Raw genomic sequence first — 25,523 nt, forward strand, 5'->3', positions numbered from 1 at the left:
GGTCAATCGCTCGGACGTGAATGAAAACTATAACGCGCTTTAAGCTCCGTGCTGTATGAATGATTGTATTTTAGACATAGTAACCAAATCAGGAATAATCCATTTAGAACAGATCTATTTAGAATCAGTCATTGCTATATGAATAAAGTGTTTTAGACGTTATAAACCGTTAGAAGTGGCCCATTATAATTAACCCATTAAGCATTAATCGTCTGTCCATTTTTCATTTGGAATTAATCCATGGTATATCATTAAAGTTTTTTGTCGTTTTTTTTTGTGTGTATTTTATTCATTGGGTTAGATCCGTTATCATGAATCAATTAACATTTGGATTGTTTTGTCTTTTCCCTTGGAATCTAGTAAATAATTCCTATAAATTCTCTCACTACTGTTGAGTTTTAGGTTAATATTTTTTTCCCTTCTACTTTCGGTATCGATATGTAGTCTTCTCCATCATCTTGTAAACCCATAATTTGTTCTGTGCTAATTCCGCTTTGGACGACCGTGGCTTGCACATTTTCAGGTTTTGGTCTCTTCCCGATGAATTTAATCCTTTAGTGTAAATCCTTTATAGAGTATTTATCAAGTATTCCTTCATTTATGTTCTTCTCCGGTCTGTTTCCATTGTTTTAAGTTTTTCTTTTTATCACTCTTTGTGTTCTTTTACTTTTCTTTTATTAAGAGTACTTTTTTTCCTCTCTTGTGTTTTTGCTGGTATATTTGTGTTTTCTGGAATTATTCCTCTTTCTTCTGTTACTGTTTGTGTATTTGGGTTTTCTGGTTGATTTTGAGTTTGTAACTCTTCGCTTGGTTGTGTATCAATGTTTCTTTCCGTGTGCACTTTGTCTGTTTCTTTTACTTCTTGTAGTTGTGTGTCGTTGTTCTTTTCCGCGTGTACTTGGTTTGTTTCCTTAAATTGTAGTCTTCCTGTTGCATGCTCTCTTACGTTTGAGTGTACGAAATCTGGATTTGGACATTTTCTTGCGGCCTGTCCAGCTTAGGCACACTTGTGGCAACATTTATCATAAATGCATCCTCTATGCCATGTTCAAACTTTGAATTCAAAATTCATGTAAAGAGCAAAAAATGGAAGTGTTCTTGCCGTCTCTTTTTATCTAAAAAAGTATAACTCCTCTTTGAACATGTTTAACTTCCTTTAAATGAGCCGTTCTGCTGCTCTTCACTTGGGTACCAAATTTCTTTTCAAAAGACTGTTGTTTTCATAGGAATTTCGATTGGTACTCCTGATATGTGAACCTAGGTGTGGTTAGATTTCACAAATCTTGGCAGTACCGGTTGAAAATTTATAATTCCTTTGTGTCCTTTCACAGTTTTTTCTTCCATATTTAGTAGTTTTTCAGACCCTTTTGGGTAGAAGGTGTAGACACCGTTACACAAAGTTGTTGTTGTTGTTGTTGTTGTGGGGCCCAACGCCATTTTTCAGCACACGATAGGCTATACATGGCGGCCAGTATTACACAAAGTAAGTGCATGGATATCATCAATATTGACTACTTTTGTCTTAATAGCCTGTATTACTTCCCTAGGTTGTGGCTTTTCTCCTTGAAAGGAAATTTCCTGGGCTCCTTTTCTTCGTTCAACTTTCAGGAATATTTGTCCTTCATCTTCTTTTGTGTAAGTTTTAAAATGGTTTTTGATAACCAGCATTTTGATTTTTATGGGGATAAGTTTATGCATTGTATTTCTGTTGAGAAATTTATATATTTAATAATCTGTTATGAATTTAATAGTAGATCCAATTGGAAAGATTGCGATTCACTCTCGTGGTTCATTTTTGGCGGAATAATCCGTTTGCTTCCTCCGTTACCGCTCCCAGACATGCTTACTATTTCTTCTGTTCGAATAACGGATGCAAATAGTTACAGTAAGCGATGATCAAGCTACACATTTGTCGGTGATGCTAGTTTTATTCTCAGCTGTTGTTTCTTTGTCAATTAACAATAAATTGACCAACATCAAAAGAAAAGTGAATGCAATTAAAAAAATTACCCCACTTTAAGTACGTTTGCAAACAGTTTTGTTTGGTTTCTCAAACTGAGTAACCAAAACAATTTTCCAGTCTTTATTGTAATAATTCATTTTACTTTATTATTTCATCATTATGAGATCCTTGAGCAAAACAGATTTGATCGGCATGTAATTAAATAGGAATGCCAGCATTTATAATATGACTCTTAACAGGTTTAAAGGATTTCCGGCACAAAGTGACAAACAACAATACCGGTTTGATTGCCCTTGATAATATGGGTGTCATTATCAAGATGGGCTTATAAGTCATACCTCTGACAACGGGGACAAAGACGCTGGAGTTCAGTAATGCTTCTGATCATGATGGAAATGCTTAATTATCATGGTCATCAATAAGATGATGGTAATGCTTAATTATCATTGTCATCAATAAGATGATGGTAATGCTTAATTATCATTGTCTTCAATAACATGATGGTAATGCTTAATTATCATGGTCATCAATAGCATGATTGTAATGCTTAATTATCATGGTCATCAAAACATGATGGTAAACATGATGGTAATGCTTAATTATCATTGTCATCAATAACATGATGGTAATGCTTAATTATCATGGTCATCAATAACATGATGGTAATGCTTACTTATCATGGTCATCAATAACATGATGGTAATGCTTAATTATCATGGTCATCAATAACATGATGATAATGCTTACTTATCATGGTCATCAGTAACATGATGGTAATGCTTAACTATCATGGTCATCAAAAACATGATGATTAAGGATAAATTCCTAAAAATATTTCATTTTGGAATAATACATAATCAACTTCATCCATTATTGTTTATTCAACATGATTATTTTTCATCAAATACGACGCCTATGAATATTCGATTGATTAATATTTGACCAGTTCTGATGGTTTTGAATTAAATTTGAATTGTATGCTTTTTTAGAATACCTACGGGGGGGGATAAATATAGAATAGTTATTTCGCCTTCTTACCAAATATTTATATATTTTAACTGTAATTTCTTATAAATTGGCTATTTTATTTTCCTAACAACTATTGTCTAATTTAAAAAAAAATATCTCGTTTATTTGTAAAGATTGTGATAAAAGAAAACGGGTTTGCTTTTTTTAATCACTGGTATTGAAATCCAAGAAAGGCAAGCCACCGCATCAGATCAAAATTATGTTGTTCAAATTTGAACACTCTTCCTACATGATCGAAACAAGGAGAGCACACAACGTGAATGGACTGATAAATAAGTAAGTTTCCACTGCCGGTCCATGTTTGTATAAATACCTTGGACTCAAATACACCTGTAATGGCTTCCCTTTGGTACGTAGTCGTACTTTCGATGTTACACTTACAAAGTATCCTTTTTAGGTCAATTGCCTCTACCATTTTTTGGCCGATGTACAACGCACCGCTGTTACACGTTATTGGTTAGTTGGAATTACGTACTAAGGGAGGTAACTCATGAAATTCAATAGATGTAGACAGGACAAAATACTAAGACATCTGTTTGATCCACCAAAGCGTTGATAGGGTTTTCATATCGGAACCTTGGCTAGTATCCCTGAACATAATATGGTTATTCATGACAATTAACAGTGATTAACGGGAATTTGTACTGGATTTTCTTTAATAAGTGCTTTGATGACTACTTAATGCCACTTTGTAGCACATAGAACATAGCTCATAACGCTTCAAAGTGTTTCTTACAATGCTTTTGGTTGTTCTTGGCGCATTCAGCACATTCAGGAGGCATCAGGGGTCGAAATGGAATCATAACATCTTTAAAAAAAATTTACTTTATTTCTTTATATATAAGGAAACATTAAGGATTTCACACAGCAGGTGAAAATAATCTTGTGGAATGACTTCAAAATAATAATAAATTTCCTTTGCTATTTGTTTAAAAAATATCTTTCAAAAGTTTTTTTCTGGAACATCTTGCGATAAGTTCAAAAATACCAATTTTGAAATATTACCCCATAAAAGCACCATTTTATTTTGAATTTAAAACATTATAATTTTAACATCAGCGATCTCTCTAAATATTTATGTTCTGGTAATTGCAGAAAATATTCTGCACTTTGAACATTTCTTTGACAGATATTATACCTCGGAGGTACCGGTTGACGTCGTCAACTTTAATACCACATTCAAAAGCTCATGAAATTTCCCCTCGATAAATAACAAATGTGGACATATATCGACCAGTGCTATAACTTCATTTTTTCTTCAGAAAAGTTGCTTTCATGAAACCTCAGTATAAGTTTAAACTTTTTAATATTCCCGTTTTGAAATATCCATTACACCAGAACAAATTTTTTTCGCATCACTGCATTCATTTTTTTTTTCTACACAGAGGACGGTTTGTTGCTCTATCTCCTAATGTAATAAATACACTTTAAAAATTAATAAATTTAAATACACTTGGAATATTTATTTTATATTTTAAATCTTATGAGAGTAATATCAAGTGCATGCAAACCTTATTTAATTTTTGTTTTTATTTTAATTCGTAACTAAATTCTTCAGCTGGTCACATCTATTTTTATCGAATAGTATAATGTAAGGTGATATTCATTATTGTAACATAAGTTTTCTTAATCTTCAGAAAGTGGCATATTGGCAACGCAAGCAGATGTTCCAGAAGGAATCAGTCTAGATGGTAAGCATACTTTATGATAAAGTTGTCAGAAATGGAATATTTTCAAAAGTGGTTTATTGAAGTTCAGAATGTATCTTCCATTCTTCTTCTTCTTCTTTTTGCAATGATTATGCAGCAGTGCAGCCAGCGTTTTGGGGAGTGGGTAAATTAGCTACTTGCAGATAATGTTGTTCGTCTTTGAATAACAAGCACATTAGATTGGAATAGATAACGCCGACATTCGTTGCAACCAGCTGAATGATGCTCAATGGTATTATCATTAGACTTGTAGATTTTTCAAAATGACCATTAGTATTCCTAATAGGAATCACGTTTCTTGAGTCTTAATTACAGCATAAAGTAACACACTTCTTCTTAGAAATGAGACCACCTCCCACCTTGTGAAATACACGAATCTTTATCAGACTAGTGATGTTTTTAGTCTAGTGTTTTGAACTAGCTTTAAACACCATATAGCGTTATAAAGAGAGGGCGTATAGATATCGCTACAACGGAACTTTTTGCTGAGACAATTTGTCCCAAATTTAATGTGGGCTGTTTCGTCCAGACTTCAGGAACGATTTGTCCATCCAAGAGTTAAAAATGCTTCGTAGTTATAAAAGCACGATTTACAGAGTAATAGCATTTCTTACTGAGAGAATATGCACAAACATTTCTATGTGCCGAATCCACATATTATGTAAATTTCTGTATTTATAATGAAATGCAGAGAATATTGGAATATTGAAAACTATATATATATATATATATATATATATATATATATATATATATATATATATATATATATATATATATATATATATATATATATAAGTTTGATTGTGGATGATTATAATAGTAAATAAGGTACATATGAGACATATGACACATGACGTAACTTATCTTGCAGTCTGTCGAGAATGATTATAAAGCACGTTCCCAAAAAGGTATTCGCGTGTTGGTTTCGTTCCAAGGGAGACTCACAGAATGATTCGCTGTGTCCTGCTGCTGAGCTTCCTGTCGGTTTTGTCGACCCGGGCCAATGATCTACCGCTCCCCAAAATCTTCAGGTTTGAGAATGGGATAGGTTTCATGCTAAAAGGTAATTATTTTTCATTTTAAGTTACGTAAATTTACTATTATTTCTATGCATAAGAGGATCGACTATTTAGCTTGAGGAAAAATAATTATACAGATTCCCCGTTTGATTGCCTATTTGGTAAATGTATTACATGTTTTATCCATAAGCAAGGACGGATCCCAGGTTTTCGGATGATTTGATTTTGACGGTTCACCCACCTCCAAATTTTATGCACTGTTTAACGGAAGCACCATAAATATGTGCCTCCAGTTAGTGACTTTGAGCCATTTCTAACAGTATGTCTTAGACATATTTGTTGACAAAGAAAGAAGGAAAAAATCTTTATTACCAACAGATAATGTGCATGACAATATCATTATTAAAAGTAAAAATTAATTTCGATTAAATTTTATACAAACTGACCTTCGACGTGTTTTCTGAAATGTCATTCCTGGACTTCAATTTTATATTTTATAAATTGTTGATAGAACTTGAATGTTTATGTACGCCTTTAAATCGGTTCCAGTATTCACCGAGTTGACGTGCAACATGCTTTAATACTGAGAAATGCATCCAACAAAGAGTTGACGTGCAACATGCTTTAATACTGAGAAATGTATCCAACAAAGAGTTGACGTGCAACATGCTTTAATACTGAGAAATGCATCCAACAAAGAGTTGACGTGCAACATGCTTTAATACTGAGAAATGCATCCAACAAAGAGTTGACGTGCAACATGCTTTAATACTGAGAAATGTATCCAACAAAGAGTTGACGTGCAACATGCTTTAATACTGAGAAATGCATCCAACAAAGAGTTGACGTGCAACATGCTTTAATACTGAGAAATGTATCCAACAAAATCAGCTGATGACTCTACACGAAACGAATTTACACTGACATCGTGAGAAAATCAATTATGTATGTACGCATGCGGTTTAACGGCACCTTAGCACAATCCTGGCTATATAGTGACAATAGACATATAATGTTACTATTGTCTATATGGTGACAATAGACAAATCATGTTACTAGTGTCTATATGGTGACAATAGACAAATAATGTTACTAGTGCTAGTGATCTCGTGGATCTCATAGAAAGGGATTTTACAGGAGTTTCAAAAATTGCTCATGTGTGGATTCCCATGGTCAAGGTAAATTTTATAGCTCTTAAGCTTTAATTAGATCATTATATCCAATCTTATCTGATAAGGATAAGACAAATCTCGAACATATGCTTGGACGGGATTGGTATTGTAACGAGAGCTAAACAAGGACGCCACGTTCGATATTGCGTCATCAAACATGTATTTAAAGGCACCTCTGTGTGTGTGTGTGTGTGTGTGTGTGTGTGTGTGTGTGTGTGTTCACTGTCAGAATGATGCTAATAATTTTCATTGTTTGACATTATATCTTTCCATTGTTATATAGTCTTGTGATTACACAAAAATAATTCACTCAAGATCAATTTCAAAACTCCAAACAAATGAAAAGATGTAACATAGTACGTTATCGGGAAAATATGTTAAAATTAAATTGATGTTCTCATTTCAGTATTTGTTTTGGGTGAGATCATCTACTGTTTATTTTTAATTCGCTATAGTACCTTATGGATATGCTCTCTGATCAGCGCTAAACTTAAATAATAGTCTATTTTCTCATGGGCTTGGCCGACACGCGTAAAAAAAGAAATACGCTGAAATCTTTGGAGAAATTGCAAGAACTGTCAGTAACAGTATGAATTTTAAGAAGATTGCAACAGTTAACCGAGTGAATCTTGTCGCGGTCGTTGTGATATGTAACAATTAACATTGACGTATGGGCTAGGCCCGCAATAAATAGTTAGGTTAGTTTAATTTTACGAAAACTTAGTTCACCCAGGTGTTCTCGGCATTTTCGATATTGGTCTTAGTATCTGTTGCGGGATGCAGTGGGCACAAGATCACTGATTTCAAATATCGATTGCCATAATTTTTCACATTGATCACTGCACGCCGTGGAATACACGCTGCTGTTGGAATATAGCTTGATCCGCGAAAAGGATTTAATGGGGAAATACGAAGCTGAACTTCAACGCATCTGTCGACCGCTCAGGTGGCCTAGTGATCAGAGCGTCTGGGAGGTCGCTGATGTGAAACCCGACCGAGTCGTACCAAAGACTTATGAAAATGGTACTAACAGCTGCCTCGCTAAGCGCTCAGCATTAAGGGGTCAGTGTTAGGACTGGTTGGCCTTGTGTCCTAATAATGTCTTGGTGGGACATAAATGCAACATGTATGTAGCATGATGCCCCACTGCTAGACATCACTATAAACTGCCACACTGCAGACATCGTAGCAATATGATGAAATTTATTTAAAGTTCCGTTGGAAATCAAAATCACACGCACGCATCTGTCCATAGGCCACCCTGACTCTACATTGGTGGATTTCTCCAACGTCTCGAGAATCCTTGCATAAACTTTATCAGTTTTATCAGTAATAGTCTCAATGTGGCTGATAATGAATTCATGGTTTGTGACTTTACACGCATACTCAATGTTGTAACGGTAAAGCAGCATAATCAAAACAGGGAAACAGTCTCCAACTTAGCCGTGCGCTGTTAATTGATATAAGGCCCGGACGCATCTTTGAAAGAGGTTTCACACCGCTTTAACTTGGCTCGTATTCGATCGGATACATTTCTCGATAATCTTGTAAAACACAAGAATGTTTATGTAGCTAAAACTAGGGGAGTTGCCACTGCAGTGTTTTTGCCGACAGATTAGTGGCAATGGTATATGCGATACGGCGGCGGCGCCGCTCTCGTTCATTACAAACCACATCTGGTGCTATTTTGGCTAGCTTAGTCCGTTTAGGAATCTTGATATAATAATGTGCTGCTATTTCGCTAAGTTGCTTAACGGTCAACTGTGACGACTCTGGAGAAATCCTGACATTACACGTATGTCGGTTTTTTTCAGCCCGCTTGGTATTCGTATCCCACGCTCTCGCGTGAATTGTCTCATTCGATTCACAGTCGGCATACTGGTATATATGGGACAAACCAGTGGCTAATTTATAAATTTTTGCATTATTGTTGTTACTTTATCAGGATCAGAAACTACAAGCGCTTCAATCATGGCTATTATTTCACTGCTGTCTGAATCTTTTTCCTCAACAACATCGTCGGGTCTTTCTACAATTATAAGTCTGGATAGTGGGCAAAGCTGATTACGCTATTTTCCTCTGATACCACATTTAAGACATGATCGAACACCTAGACCAACAAGCAACCTTTGACGAGTGCAACCCAGTCCGAGCTGACGTAGAATCATATACCTTCTCTTTTAGATATTCCGGGCTTGCGGTTACTCCATGTCATCTACGGCAAAAACGAGAAAGACACGAAGGTTGGCCCGTTCCACCAAGCGGGTAAGGACTGCATTCTTTAGTTCAACCATACAAAAACAGATTTTTATGCTGTCATCGTCGTAATCCATGGCTAAAACAAAACGGAATACAATGTTTGGAGATTACAAATGCTATTACTATCATCACAATCTATAATAATAATAATAATAATAATAATAATAATAATAATAATAATTTATTATCATTATTATTATTATTATTATTATTATTATTATTATTATTATTTTCATGCATTTTACTTCTTATAAATACGATGTTCTTTTGTTATGCTGAATAACATCTTTTTGTACCGCATGATGTATGAATATGTATCATGGGCCAGTCATATATATTATAAATAAACATTATTATTATTATTATTACATAATCTTCTACCGCTCCGGTGGCCTATTTGTTAGAGCGTCCGCCTCGGATGCATGAGGTCGTGGGTTCGATCCCCGGCCAAATCATACCAAAGACTTACAAAAATGGTACTAACAGCTTCCTCGCTTGGCGCTCAGCATTAAGATGTCAGTGTTAGGACTGGTCAGCCTGGTGTCAGGATAATGTGACTGGGTAGGACATCATGCTACATGTCTGCGGCATGATTCCCCAGAGCTAGACATCACTATAAACTGTCACACTGTATACATCGTAGTGATATGACTGAACAATTGAAAGCTACGTTAAAAATCCAATTCGCACACACACACACACAAACACACACACACACACACACACACACACACACACACACACACACACAGAATCTACAACGTTATTTAAAATTTTAGTAACATTTTTGACTTAATTCCTTCAGTCAATGGGATGTGGTACCACAAGAATAACAACTTCAAGCTAGAGGAGGGTGAAAGGCTTCTCTATCGACTTATGGCTGAAATTGGAGGAAAACTTGTACAGTTCCCGATTGGCAGTTTCCTGGAATGGTTAGGTATGAAATATTTACAAATTTCTTTCTAAAATAAATACAGATTATTTTATTTACGTTATTCACATTTCTTGGCTCTTGACATTCCTGAAGAACGAAGATATGAGCTGCGATCAATTACATCTACCTAGTTCCAATGCAGTACGGCAGACCTATTCTATTAAGATAGAATTTTTAAAAGTAAAATTAATAAGATTGAAATCTCTCTAAATTGTATTAAAAGTAATTTTTTTCATTAAATTATATTGAAAGTAATTTTCTGTTAAAATAGATTGAGATTAAATATATTTATTTCGGTATTACAGTTATATACTATTTAATAAAGATTGCGCCCTTATGAGCAAAAGGCAAGACTCTCTATACATTTCCCTCGTATCATAAGTCAGCAAAAAACTACACTCGGTAATTTGTGAGATAGACGAATTGGACAAATTCCAAAGATTCCTTCTAGAAGATTAAATGAGCTGATCTGGCAAAATTGTCTACCTAATGACGTACAAAGACCCAGAAGATAGTCTGTAAGAAACGATGGAGCCTCACTTTGAGATTCTGGCGTAATACAAGAACTAGACGTATGTCGATATTTGGCCATGTCCTAAGAAACTGATATAAAAAGCGTCGATCCGCGGACACGTCATTCCATTCGTCAGAAACTCAAAGAGGCTTGTGTCGTTACAGCATCCCGAAGTACCCTCGCATCGCCATATTCCCCAGATGTAGCCATATCTTCGTTGTCAAAGAGACACTTCTTTCAAGAGAGCGTGAACTTCTTCCTTTCTCTCACTCCCTATCGGGTCATGGGAAGAGCTTGACCAAGAGTTTGTGAGACGAACAGTTTCATAAAAGCGACTTATGGCTGAAATTGGAGGAAAACTTGTACAGTTCCCGATTGGCAGTTTCCTGGAATGGTTAGCTATGAAATATTTACAGATTTCTTTTTAAAATAAATACAGATTATTTTATTTACGTTATTCACATTTCTTGGCTCTTGACATTCCTGAAGAACTAAGATATGAGCTACGATCAATTACATTTACCTAAATCCAATGCAGTACGGAAGACCTATTCTATTTTTACGAATCCCGATTATATTCGTGTAAATTTATTTAAGCATAGTACAATAATTGCTTTGACAAATCACATTTCGTCATAGTGATACAAAGAAATAGTGAAATAGTGTAAAGAGAATCAGTAACCTCGCCTAAATGAATGCCATTGTCCTATGAAAATGTAGAATTTGAACTGATTCTGTGACGAACAACAGGGTATAATTTTCTCTTAATATTTCATTAAATTATGACATTCTAGTGTCCCAAAAGCTAAAGATAAAATGACATAATAGCGTATATTAGAAATTTTATTATTAAATTAGGAATTCCTTTCAATTCTTTTAGAACCAAAACTCTTTTATCCCAAAAATGCTGTTCGGAGAGGCACGGTTGTTTTCCGTGATGACTTTGACCACGGTGACCAACCTGATAGGAACCATTGGGACTATGAAGTCTCCATGTACGGGGGATATGTAAGTACTTTTTCAAGTCTTCCATGACTTGTGTTACTAGACCAAATTAACGTGTCAGATTGATCTTTCATTATTAAGGCCTAGTCCATCTCAGATAGTAGCGGCGTGCAGCGATTGCATGGTTAATAAAAAACGGTTTCTTTTGCCATGTCATGCATGCAAGGTGCAAAACTCTTTTTGCCCCTTTGATTAAAATTCCAAAGAAAGGTCAAACCGAAAATCTCTGGTCGACTTGTGTACACTAAAGCCTGTGTTTTAATATGGTTTTGTGCTGTTTCGTATAGTGGAGATTCTGATTTTATCTCTGAGTCAGTTCGCATTTCGAATGTTACGTATCTAAGCAAAGCTAAAATCAATGTTCTCTTTTACAGTTCATGATACAGCGGTCAAGCTTGTCAGGGTTTTTCCTTGTATTTTGTAAATTTGCAGCAAGTATTTGAGGCCATCATGTGCCGAATTTTTATTTGCCTTCATGACTGTATATAAGAATTTTTATTTGCCTTCATGACAGAATATAAAAATTTGTTTGTGCATTTCATGATTGTATATACCAATGATTATGTGCATTCATGACTGTATATACCAATATTTATGTCCATTCAAGACTGTATATCCAAATTTGTGCTTACCTAACCTTAAAAATTAGATCAAATGGCCTACCTTTTATAGTAGTAACTGTAAGAAGACCGTACATTTTATCAATGACAATATAGGATTGGTCAGCGGTCACGTGGAATAAAATGGAATTTGATGGATTGTTGCACCTAAGAGACTCTAGTGGACTTTGCCCAATCAATGTGATGGCTGGATATATCTAACATGTTTGAAACCTCTAGTTAGCTTTAGTTTCATCCACCATTTTAGCTGCTAACATTCATACGACAAATTTCATCAAGATTGTTTTGGAGACGATATTTTGTAAAGTCAAACCCATAAATTATGCAATGTAAAATCCACCTAAAACTGATGAAGAATGTTGATTTATTTATATATTTTTTCTTTTGATAACGAATTGTGTTTTGATGCTGCTGTTTTGTACAATTCTGTTGATCACCATCACCTCTCACCCCTCCCGTAATTACGCATGCACCAGGAGTCAAAGACGACTTGACCTTATGGATGGAAATATATTCTTTTCGGATACTCTGATCCCTTTGCATCGTTCTTGTCTGATACGCCATTTGCCTATTTATAGTCTACCCTATTCTTCAATAAGGTGAAACAGACGGCCCCATTCCTTTGCATCGTTTACCTTTTTCCTATCATAGTCAATCCTTCTTGTGCGAAACTGGAAAACAGATTTCGTGAATGAAATATTATTTAAACAAAAACATATTATTATCGAGTGTGCCGACTTCCATCCACCCCGTGAGAAATAATTTGACTTTAAATACATGAAAAAAAGTGGACCATGATCTTTGAAGATTTTGCATGTTTTACCCTCATTGTTTATTTGATGAAAATTTGATAGAATGTTAATATATTTACATTTGGTATTTTATCTCGTACTTTATATATTTTTGGGAAGGGTCTACGTAATTTTTGTCTGACATTCCTGTTTACATTTTGTAAACCTATACCTGCAGCTGGCACCTTATGTCCACTATTGTACTTATGTGCCGAAAATCTGATATATATATATATATATATATATATATATATATATATATATATATATATATATATATATATATATATATATTATTTTCAGAACTGGGAGATTCAGGTGTACACACCGGAAAAGGCAAACGCCTTCATTAGAAATGGTCATCTTTACCTCAAGCCTGTAAGTAATAGAATTCAAAATGAAAATTATCAGAAAAAGTGCCCTTCTCTTCTCTGTCTCTGTCTCTCTCTCTCTCTCTCTCTCACACACACACTTGCAAATCAGAAATGAGGTGATTGGCTAACATATAAATATACAGGAAAACAAGATATCCAGAGAATATTCTGCAACGAGGAGAGGTCCATATGTGCCAGAGGATAAGAAGTGGTGCAATTTTCTTGAGAGGTTTTAAAATCTTTCAAAGTGTACGGTACGATTTATTGTTGAAATAACGCGTATTATATAACTGTTAATTTTGGGATCGAGTATTATATTCTGTGTAACAGGGCTTGTGTAGGGTTTGAATTTATATGGAGTGTCAATCCAGAGTAAATACATATTCAAAAGAGTAGTTTCCTGGAAAGATTTGGTTTAAAAAAAACAAGATTTTTTTTCTGTTTGGGGAAAGGCAGTTATTGAAGAAGAAAATTACTATCTACCCAATTTTTAAGCGGTGGTTATTGTTTTTAAAGAAAAATCCACTTATAAATATTTTTTTCAGAACGATCACACTTTTTTTAAATATTCGTTTTGTGTAAAGTCAGTGTGTTTTGCAACCACGGCCTGAATGTATCACCGATTTCAGTTCCATGGCAGAGATGCTGAGGATGACAACGCTATAATAATATTTTTTTTTATGGAGATTTTTGAAACATCTACAAATTAGTCTTGTTCTTCATGATTTTATCAACATACAACGCATCTTTGTTTACGCATGAAAAATCTCATTCCACGTATATATGGCGACAAAAGAAACATTCTCTAGCATTTTGGAGTATCCGAATTATAACTACTTAAACTGTACAGGAAGAGGTTCTACTGAATCAGTTGCACACTTAACTGTTGATATGCCAGTATTTGTACTTATACCTAATCCTTATCATCATCATCCACAGACATTGACGATAAATAATGCTCGGTTTGATGAACAGAAATTGACGACAGGAGTGATGGATATGCACGGTGAGTGTTCTTTCTCTCTCTCTCTCTCTCTCCTCCCCACCCCCATTTTGGTTACACATTTTGATCCTTGTAAGACTTTGAACTGGTATGTTAAATATGTTTCACCAACCCATCCAACTATATACTTCTTCCACTGACCAAGATATCCGTCCGAAGGACAAAGGAAGGCTATTTAAGAGCGATGTCAAGTTCTAAATTTGACCTGAATTACAAAACATAATCAAACTGAAAAATTAATTCAAAATGCATTAGTATAGCCACCATGAATTTGTCAATACGGAGTTAAAGGTAGTTTTTTCTTCTTCTGATTCCATGTGTGTGTGAGGGGGAGTGGTGGTGGTAATGATATATACCGCATTAGTTTGTGTAAGTTTGTGTAAAGCTTAGTCCATCGGTTGTACATAACATTATTGTTGAAATTTTAAAAAGATATTTTTTTAACCGTTTCCATTATTATTTATGCATGGACTCAATAAATCACCAATCATTAACAGCCATTCCACTATTTGATCTGTTGTCATCTATATATGTATTTACACTTTAGAAATGTACGGAACTTGTACCAATGCGGATCGTTACGGATGCAGGAGGGAGGGTCAGAACGGTATACTCCCTCCAGTGATGTCTGCCAAGATCACGTCCAAGACCACCATCCGATACGGCAAGGTCGAGGTTAGAGCCAGGATTCCTAAAGGAGACTGGATCTGGCCAGGTTCGTTTCATGCCACAAAATGTGAATTATATTGGCATAGGTACACAATATCTATATTGTTTGAGTTGATATTAGAGATAAGCTTGACACCACAATTTCAGTTGACTCCTCGTCACCATACAGTTGGGATACAGAATTTGAGAGGCAACCATTAGCAGCATTTGAACCTGTCTCTATGGATTTCGTACATACAATCGTGATGAAGAGTGTACCAAAGTCATGTGAACTTGATCCAATTCCAACATCATTGCTGCTTGAGTACTTAGATCCAGTATTGCCTTCACTAACTGATGTTATTAATACCTCTCTCTCATCCAGGGAATTCCCATCATTTATCAAAACTGCCATTGTAAAGCCTCTGCTTCTAATCTCCCATTCATATTAAAAATCTTAGAAAAGGTTGTTCTATCACAGCTTGTATCTCATCTAAATTCAAACAGTCTTTTTAGCAATGTACAATCTGCATATCGCCCTTGCACAGTACTGAAACTACTCTTCTAAAAGTAGTTAATGACATTCTTTCTGCGTTGGATAGCAGAAAGATTACAGTCCTCACCCTCCTTGATTTGTCTGCAGCATTTGACACAATAAATCATGATATATTACTTCACCGTCTCCAGCATGTATTTAGCATTCATGATACAGCCTTACTGTGGTTCAAGTCCTACTTGGTCAACAGGACACATATTATATCTGCAAATGGAATACACTCCAGCCCAGTTGATTTATGTTGTGGTGTTCTACAGGAGTCTGTTCTTGGACCTGTTCTCTTTATTCTGTACACTCAGTCGCTCTCAAATGTCATAGATAATCATTCAGTGTCTCACCAATTGTACGATGATGACACCCAAATATACAAATCTAGCCATCCTACTGAAGTTGATGCTACCATCCAAGGTGTAGAGAGGTGCATTTCTGATGTGAAATCAAGGATGACATGTAACAAGCTGCAGATGAATGATGATAAAACTGAGGCCATTCTGATCACAACACAAAGACTCTCTCATTCACATCCTTTACCTCAAACAATAAATATCATCAACGCCAACATTAAATTCACACAATCAGTACGAAACCTAGATGTTACTCTGGACAGTACTCTCACATTGCACCAACATGTCATGAACATATGCAAGGCTGCATATCTTGAGCTGAGACGCATCGGCTCAATTCGCAAATATCTTTCAGTTGATGCCACTAAAACACTTGTGTGTTCATTAGTACTTTCAAGACTGGACTATTGTAACTCAATTCTGTCTGGTTCATCTCAATATCTACTCCAGAAACTTCAAAAAGTTCAAAACACATCAACTCGGATCATACTTAGAGTACCACGATCAGAGCACACCTCCCCGCTGCTCTGTACCCAACACTAGCTATCCATTCGATCCAGAATCAAACACATAATTTGTTCTCTGTGCTACGTTTCACTGTCAAACTCTAGTCCAACATACCTATCCGACCTCAACCATGTGTGCACACCAGCAAGATACTTACGCTCCTCTTCTGATAATCGTATACTCATTATTCCCACTATGAAAACAAAGTCATATGGACAGCGTTCTTTTGCATACCAGGGTCCAGCAACGTGGAATGAATTGCCCATTGAACTTAAGACACAAAGATCACATTCAAGAGGGCTCTCAAAACCCACTTATTTCGATTGAAAGAACAAACTTAAAAGCCTAATAATGTTTCCTACCTGAAATATTATCAGCATGTTTTTTTTTTTTTAAAATGTTTTTCTAATTTCATGGTGTTTGTTTTTGTAATAATATTATTATATGTTTTTTATCTTATAGGTGTTGTCTAATGTTGTAAAGCGCTTACAGCTTCTAAAGATTACGCGCTATACAAAGTCCTCATTATTATTATTATTATTATTATATAAGAAAAGATTTTACGAGTTTAGTGGGAAAAATTGTATTGTCACAAATACAAAATACAAAATATTCCCAATTCACAAGTGAATTATTTCCTTATATCTGCTAAGACACGTAGATTTTCTTTTCATTATATTGTTTTTTAAGGCCAAAACCGTCTGTTTACAACGATTGTTTCTCCTGTTTGTGCCAATTAACGGATGCATTGCTACATCAGTAAAACGAAGTTCCGAAATTGACAATAATTCTACGATACGGAGGGGTTACCAATTTCGCTTGTACAAATAATACTTAAAATTGCGTATTTTCTCAAATTTATGACTGTTTTGAAACAAAAATGACAATATAGTATTTATTTTGGTTCACAAATTAATACAGCGTTACTACTCTATGGTCCTTATGTAAGTAACAAAAAAGAGTGAAAACCAACAAGTTTGCAAAATTCAATATATTATTTATTTTTCTAAAATAGGAATTGAAAAATTAAAAATAAATTACAGTACGGTGAATAAAATCCTAAATAGTCATCGAGTTATCCAAATGAGTTACAGTAGTAATCCAAAAGATATTCATACTATTGCGGTGATGTGCTATCAGTCTTGATGTATCACAATAATTTAATACAAAATGTCGTTAAATGAATTATTAGTAATTCAATACAGATAATAAATCCGTAAAATCTGAGCACTTTGTAATTCTAATGAATAATTGAATGATTAAATATATCCCCGCAAATGATGACACCTATTTGTCTCTTCTAAGACTGGTGATATTGCTAGGAATAAATAATTTTCAGTCTATTATCTCTTATATAAAAAACTGAGACTAATACAGAAAGCAGAAAGAGGTCATCTTGGCATTTCGGAATCACTCTAATTGTAAATAAAGTCAAATACTTTAGCAGCTTGCAAATCAGAAATGAGGTCAGCTTTATTTCTTGTCCCAAGACCTGCACTGAACTCATCGAGATGTTTAACTTCAATAAAAGTACATCTCACTGTCTCTGAAACTATGAACGTGTTTACAGGAATGATGTTGTTGTTGTTGTGGGATTTAACACCATTTTTCAGCTCATGATAGGCTATACATGGTGGCCAGTATAACTGGTGGAGAAAGAATTCGGAAAAACACCGGGAAGAACCACCAACACACGAGACGCAACTTGCAAGCTTTCTCAAATACCTACGCTAGCCGAGCCCGAGAGTCCAACCCACGCTGACAGATATGAGATGGCAGTGACCCGGAACAGGCAGCGCTTTAGAAAACTCAGCCAGTCAGGGCCCCTCTTTACAAGAATGACCTCATCTTAGAGTGCAAACCTGCAACTATAAAGAACAGTAGTACTTAGTACGCCAGTAAATGGCGCTTCCAATCTAGAATCATGAACATTAACACACATTATATATATATATATATATATATATATATATATATATATATATATATATATATATATATATATATATATATATATATATATATATAACCACAGGGAAACATTATTGTTGTGAGGTTCTATAGAAACATAACAGACTGGTCATGCCCGACATATTTCACAGCGTGACATTTTGAAGAGATTTTTTAATATTGATTTTGAGTTTATCTGCATAGATTTTGGTTCTTTTTTGTTATTTTCTGCTTTGAAACGTGAATCGTTTGCTTCGGCAAGTTGCAGTCTAGTTCCATAACAGACGCTACAACACATATTTCGATTGCTAATTAATTTCGATTTGAAATCAACACCCATCAATGCTCATTTTCTCATCGTTTTCAAACATGATTCTGATTGTTTTTTTGGGTTAGAATCGTTTTTTTCGTGCTATATTAAGCAAGTGTTTTTCCTAAAAATATATTCCTTTGTCGCAGAGTGTGAAACCATAACGGTAAGATACCGAGAGAGAGAGAGAGAGAGAGAGAGAGAGAGAGAGAGAGAGAGAGATAAACAGTGAGAGAAGGAACAGAAGAAGAAGAATGAAATAGGATTAAATATGGAAATACAGTTTGAATAATATACATAAGAGCAAATATATTTCCTACAATGGAAAACAATTTGTTTTACATTAATAGAGTTAGAGGTTACACCTGTACCGAGCATGCACTTAACCTATTAAACCCGCCACCTTGAAAGAATTGCAATTTTCGGTTTAATCAGGCACATGCTGAACTACACTATTCAGGTGTTTTTAGAAACTAGCAGCCTTATTAAGGTGCTTTTCATCTTGTTAAAACTGTGCACATTATGGGACTGAAATCTCGATCATTCTAATTAAAGTTAAGGGTCCAAAGTCATCACGCTGCAGATCTACATCTTTTTTGTATGGTATAGCAAATGAAAATCTCTTGAGAAAAACACAATGCAATACATTTAGTGTGTGTGAAAAAGTTGAAACTCAAACTATGAAGCTCTGTTTGGTACATCGCAATCAAGCTTTTCATGTCTTTTCTGGCAAGAATTCGTCTGAATTCATAAACATGTGCCATTTACTGAGCTTTCTGTCTTGGAAATTGGTTTTTATTGATTGGCTATTACTGTCCACTTCCAAGTCGGAGCGTGATGCACATAAACCATTTGTAGAAAGAAAAAAAAAGCATTTGCCAGCGTTATTGATGGATACAAATTGTGCCATATGGGTTCATGATTAAGTTCAAAGTCATAGTTGTTATCTGTGAATGTACATCTAGGACTGACTCTGTATGATCACCTGTTTCACAATTCTCAAAGTAATTAAATTCGCAGAATAATGGTCTGTTAATGGTCAACTTATATTTTGACTTTTTTACATACTTAATTCGGTCTCGTTTAATAATCCTCTAAAACTGTCAGCAAAACGATTTCGTTTGGTATTAATCTGTGATCAAGTTGAAAATGTGTAGTCTTACTGACTAATATTCACTCACTATTGAAATTTGGGTCGATATGAAAATTAATGGCTGGAATATTTGCCATGCAAATATGTTATTTGCGAAGTTTCTGTCCTTTTACGAACAGAGCATGCAGTGCGTTGATTTCGTCTGATACAATGCATATAGGCAGTAAACTTTCCATAATACCTGAGCTGTTTTGATGCGGAATCTAAAGAAAACAACCTTAAGTATTAGGTGCAAGATACAAAATGTCTACAAATGATAGTAAGGCGGCTTATGTAGCAAACTAAGAAGGCATTTTGGAAAGATATCCACACTGGAATAGAACTATATATGTTTGGAAATGAAGACAGGTGTTCAGGGCTAATGAAGTATATTAAAAAACGCTTGAATATAATATTTTACGCACATTATTTAAATGCACATTCTGTGTCTGAAATGGACAGTAGTCGTCATTTAAAAAAAACGATTTTTCCAAGACAGAGGAAACCCAATTCATACATTTTCAGACTTTTTTTTTCGTTTATTCATTACAGCTATATGGATGTTGCCGAGGAGTAGCAATTATGGCATTTGGCCTCGATCTGGTGAAATTGACTTGATGGAATCGAGAGGTAACAAAGACTACCTATATAAAAAACTGAAATATCCAACCGATAAACTACTGTATTTAATATCTAACATTCGTATATTAACATCATGACATTTTCTACTTTAATTTGCCAGATGATGTAGATTCTGAACCAGACGCATAACCTGCAAGTTTTGTGATACTTGCAATACACCAAGATCTAAAATGTGTGCGAAACTACACACACACACACACACACTTATTTCCGGATCTTTATATAAAAAAAAAACTTTTTCATCTGTTCGAGAATTTCATAAATTCGAAAAAAGTGTTTTCTCTTGTATCCAATGATTTTTTCATGGGATCACTTTTACAGCACGTGTCGTAATGGGAGCCGTAATTACATAATAATTTGTACAATAGGGAATTCCGTTGCCAGTGATCCAAGTGGTAACAACCACGGTGTCAACGAGATCGGCTCCACACTGCACTGGGGACCTTCAGCGAATGAAAACCGCTTCTCAAGAACACACGGAGAGAGGTGGGTCCTCACAATTTCAATACTACATATTTTAGAGATTGTCGACATCCTCAAACAGCGATGCAACATCGGTGGTGAATCTCATTTATGATCTTTAGTTACGAAGTCATCACTTGCCGATAAAAATATCATTTTCAATCAGCAAGCAGAGAATGGATGAATCCGATATTCGCAGACATATTTTCAACAGTCGGTGTACAGTACAAAAATTCATTATTAATACAAAAACTCAGTGGAATAATAGAGATATACAAGATTATAAAATTATGCTTGAATCGGACCGATCGAACCATTATTGTCATCTTGTGTCTTTTAAAACCATTTTAGTATACAAATAAAAAGTACGTGATGGGAAAGCATGAATAAACAATTATGAAAGATTACACAAAAGGTATACGATCCCTATGTATCTTTAGCACGAAAAGCCTACCTTTGCTGGATTGAACTGCAAAGCATCTCTCTGGTCAGTGGTAGACAGTTATAGTGTATGCCCGCCATTTTGTCTGGCATCAACACTGTAATTAATGTTTGGGTTGAGCTCTGTTTCTCAGACACTAGAATGCAAAGAGTCACGTTACTTTATTTGTAGTAGTTTCATGGGGAAACAAAATCACAGCCATTAGACAAACTAGGACAATGCACCTATATTTAGTGTTCTAGTTATTTTAAGTTTTGAGTTGATTTCAGACGCGTTGTAAGGAGTTCGCCATCCATTTAAACAAGTGCATGATTTAAAAATTCAACCGGCCATACTTTCTTTGGCGTTTTTCTTGTTTGAGGGTAATGACTCATATTCTTGTACATATTAAATTTTAATATTTCAGGCAAAACAACAATGGTTGGAACTCTGACTTCCATGTCTATACCCTTGATTGGACGCAAAACCACATCATGTAAGTTAGTGGAGTGTTTCTTTTTTCACCTTTACAAAATAATATTTTCCACCCCATCATCAGTTTTAAATATATTTATTTGGACGGACTCGTTTTTGCATCGTAAATAAACTTGTTAGAAAATGTATTTTAGAATAAAGTTTAAACAATTATGGGAATTCAAACCAGAAAGTAAAGTAGACTGGTCATGGAATGTCTTTTTATTTGTAACATATCATTGTCCATCTGTTAGGTAATAAAGTAATCAAATCTTGACAGTTTGAAAATTATGTTCTATGTTTGAAACTACGGTTTTGTTCTTAGTAAAATTCACCTGATTTTTATTTGATAATTGACTTCTGCAACACACCTTTCTTGTGGTTAGACCGTCTACAATCACGAAGTAATTATATGAAATGGACAATGGCCATGAACTTCGTTTCTCCACCCACCCGTTTTTGTATTCGCGTAACCTTCATAAGCTATTTTTGTTGGGAAGGGGAAAAGATCATTTCCAGTCAACCTGGCAATAAACATTTAAGTCTTAATATAATTTCTTCGGATTGAAAGGAATGTCCTATGTACCTTATACTCTTTAATAGTTTTCTTAAGTTAATTACCTTTGTTGTAGCATCTCCGTTGACAATCAAGAGGTGCTGCATGTAAATCCTCCAGGCGGATTCTGGAACTATGGTGGATTTTCAGGGGACAACATATGGAGATCTGGAGGACATATGGCACCTTTCGATCAACCGGTTAGTAGAAAGCGACACGGCACAATATGAACATACTGTATGTCTGTTGTTTTTCTATCTGTGCTTGTCCGTATGTATACATACTATGATACTCTACGTATGCATGTAATGTGTATAGTTTATGTATGTATTTATTGACACAGTTACACACGTGCGTATTTAACAAACTGATTGCGAGTAACTCACGCCATGGCAGCCGGTTGATAAATATTGTATCGCTATTCCTTCAGAACGGAAAGTTCTATTACGGGCCTCTCTGGATCCAGTTTCTGCTGACATCAGTGCATGATCTTTTGCCTTCTCCAGCTAGCTTGCACAGACTGGACCCAATTGAGAATCCCCTGTGTCCTTTCTGTGGTATAACAGTTACCATTTAGCACATCCTGTCAGCATGCTAGACTGCATTAATAGAAGGCCGCCACAGATGGAGGCATTACAAAGTCCTCTGAGAGCTAGCAGGCATCCTCGGGAGGGAGAGAGAAGAAACTACCAGCACTAATTATCAGACAAAGATTTATCAACTTTGTCAAAGAGGGAGAAACCAGTAGCACCTCACCACAGAGGAAAGGAATCCTCAGTGAATCAGACAGCTGGGACATGCATATATATCTTGGGAAGAAAGTGGTTTTCCCAGATGTAGAGATATGGCCAGAATCTAGGAAGAAGCTGGTGGCCACTGGGTTGACTGCACCTTGGGAGGGGAGGTGTGATGAGGCTTATAAAAGAAAGTTGACCAAGTACGCAGATCTTATAGAGACACGGAAGAGCAGGGGATAGAATACTTGGTTGTTCATACGCGAAGGTGGCATGTAGAGTACTATCTACTCAATCGGTCTGGAAGATATTCAGTGCTCTAAGGATGACATGGAATAACCAAAACAGTGGTGGCACAAGCGTTGGGCAAAACTGTCAAAAGAGTGAACAGCTTGTTATGGATGAAGTTTGTGTACAAGAGCTAGCTGCCTACCACCAACAGGTAGTGACTGATCAACACTGCCGCCCCACCACCAGGAGGGTCTTTCGGGATAAGGTGCGAAACACCCAGTGATAGATGGTGCCGACTCATGGTTTTGGTGGTGCAGCAGTGGATACATTATGTTGTAATCTTGACAAAAGGTTTTCACCAGAAGACTTCTTATATCTAAGTTGTTTTAAGTGAAAATGGTGCTACTCGAACATCAAATATCACCACCACAGTGGCCGTCTTGACAATTTCGTAAACTCTACTTCTGCTGAATGCATAGTCACATCAACAGGGATTTTCATTAAAGCCTATTTATATGACGTCTAGTTAGTCCTAAATAAAAATACTGTCAAACTGATATAGCCTATGAGCGCCATGGGAGATATCTTGAAAATCTTGTTATCGTTACTTCGCCTGAACGAAATGTCTTATCGACATGGGGTTTTCACAAAAAAATACTTTTTATTACGTCTAACTGGTCTTAAATGAAAATGGCGCCGCTCGGAAGCGTCTATTTGGAACCCTAATCATTGCTACTCCCACTGAATAGAAACTCAAATGAACACGAGGTTCTCAGATTTCTTATTATATATAGTATGCCTTAAATGAAACGCTGCCGACCTGACGTCCAACATGGCCACGTAGCAGCCATCACGAAATTCTTGTTTTCGCTGTTTCATCTGAATGGAAAGTAGAATCGATATTGGGTTTCAAATGAAAACGTCTTATGATGTCTAGTTTATCATAAATGAAAATGACGCCGATCTGACATGCAATATGACCGCAAATTTGAAAAATTATATTGCTACTTCTCCCACGCAGAAAGTCATAAAGACATGGGTTTTACGAAAATACTCTGTATGGTGTTATCTTGGGTCTAACTGAAAATGGTGCCGATCTGATAGCCAGCAGGGTCATCATGGGAGCCCTCTTCAAAAACATGTTATCGTTATTTACCTTAAACGAAAAGTTTTATTATTTGGCTGATAATAATAGGTAGAGTCTGTTGTTTCTTTCAGTTCTTCTTGATTCTGAATGTTGCTATAGGAGGAACGAGTGGATTCTTCCCAGACGATTGGCATTACGACACCACGAAACCATGGTCAAACAATTCGCCTCATGAGTACGCTGACTTCTGGGCGCATAGAAACGAGTGGGAAAGGACATGGATTGGTGACAATGTTGCCATGGAAATCGACTGGGTGCAGATGACTCAGTACTAGGTTCTTATTGTGATGAAATGAGTAGTATATGTAAATAAAAAAAGGTAAAAATGGCGTTCATCTTGGCATATGTATAGAGTAGTGGCATCTTTACCGCAAATACTAAAGTTCAATCGAGAAATAAAGGGGGAAAAAAGAAAAACTACTTTCCTTTGATGTATCGATTAATTTATTTTTTAGTTGTTTTTGTATCACTGGCATATCGCAGCACGCGAAATTACATCATTTTTAAAAGTAACGCATTACTCTTAGGTAAGCATGTAGGTCTAGCTCATGAAGCTACTGTTGGACAGACGAAGGGACTTAAACAGGCATGGACAGACGGAGGGACAAAATTATTTTTAGTATTGCCGCTTTTTGAAGCGATGATATATGGAAATCTGGTGTGCGTCATTCCAATTTTTTAACTCTAGGTCAATGCTTGGCTGATATGACATGTTAAATCTACCACATTACTCTCAGCACACTTTAGGATGCAACATTGAAAGATGCGATTATTGTACAGTGACCTATAGGATAATTGAAACATCATCCAATATTCTTTTTGTTTACCATATTCTGTTTCACAGTGGCGAATATTTCTTGTGCATACAAATATCTTTCTTTGCCTTTTCAATGATTTATATTTAATCATGCACTAATGCGTTTGAATTAAAATTTTGTCCTCGCTTTTGCAACGATATTTCTCAAAAATGTATACTGCACACATATCTTTTAATAAAATGATCAGCATATACCT

General features: G+C 35.6%; 1 protein-coding gene across 2 annotated transcripts; it reads left to right on the plus strand.

Annotated features, from left to right (window-relative positions):
* The first annotated feature begins 5,606 nt into the window (after nucleotides 1-5,606).
* On the plus strand, nucleotides 5,607-24,838 carry LOC149780761 (beta-1,3-glucan-binding protein-like). Of its 2 annotated transcripts, XM_089936407.1 has the most exons (12): nucleotides 5,607-5,767; nucleotides 9,080-9,160; nucleotides 9,960-10,091; nucleotides 11,483-11,610; nucleotides 13,322-13,396; nucleotides 14,332-14,398; nucleotides 14,943-15,110; nucleotides 20,395-20,472; nucleotides 20,853-20,970; nucleotides 21,795-21,863; nucleotides 22,474-22,597; nucleotides 24,581-24,838. In XM_089936407.1, the coding sequence occupies exons 1-12, from the start codon at nucleotides 5,653-5,655 to the stop codon at nucleotides 24,782-24,784; spliced, it is 1,359 nt and encodes a 452-aa protein (XP_089792533.1). In that variant the 5' UTR covers nucleotides 5,607-5,652; the 3' UTR covers nucleotides 24,785-24,838. The 2 variants fall into 2 exon arrangements, with proteins under 2 accessions (XP_089792533.1, XP_089792534.1); XM_089936408.1 differs by lacking the exons at nucleotides 5,607-5,767; nucleotides 9,080-9,160; nucleotides 9,960-10,091 and adding an exon at nucleotides 10,922-10,997 and having other exon boundaries at nucleotides 11,479-11,610.
* Nucleotides 24,839-25,523: the final 685 nt, after the last annotated feature.

Source organism: Sinohyriopsis cumingii, chromosome 16 (assembly GCF_028554795.1).
Source record: "Sinohyriopsis cumingii isolate HCF-2022 chromosome 16, ASM2855479v2, whole genome shotgun sequence".
Classification (NCBI taxonomy): Eukaryota; Metazoa; Mollusca; class Bivalvia; order Unionida; family Unionidae; genus Sinohyriopsis; species Sinohyriopsis cumingii.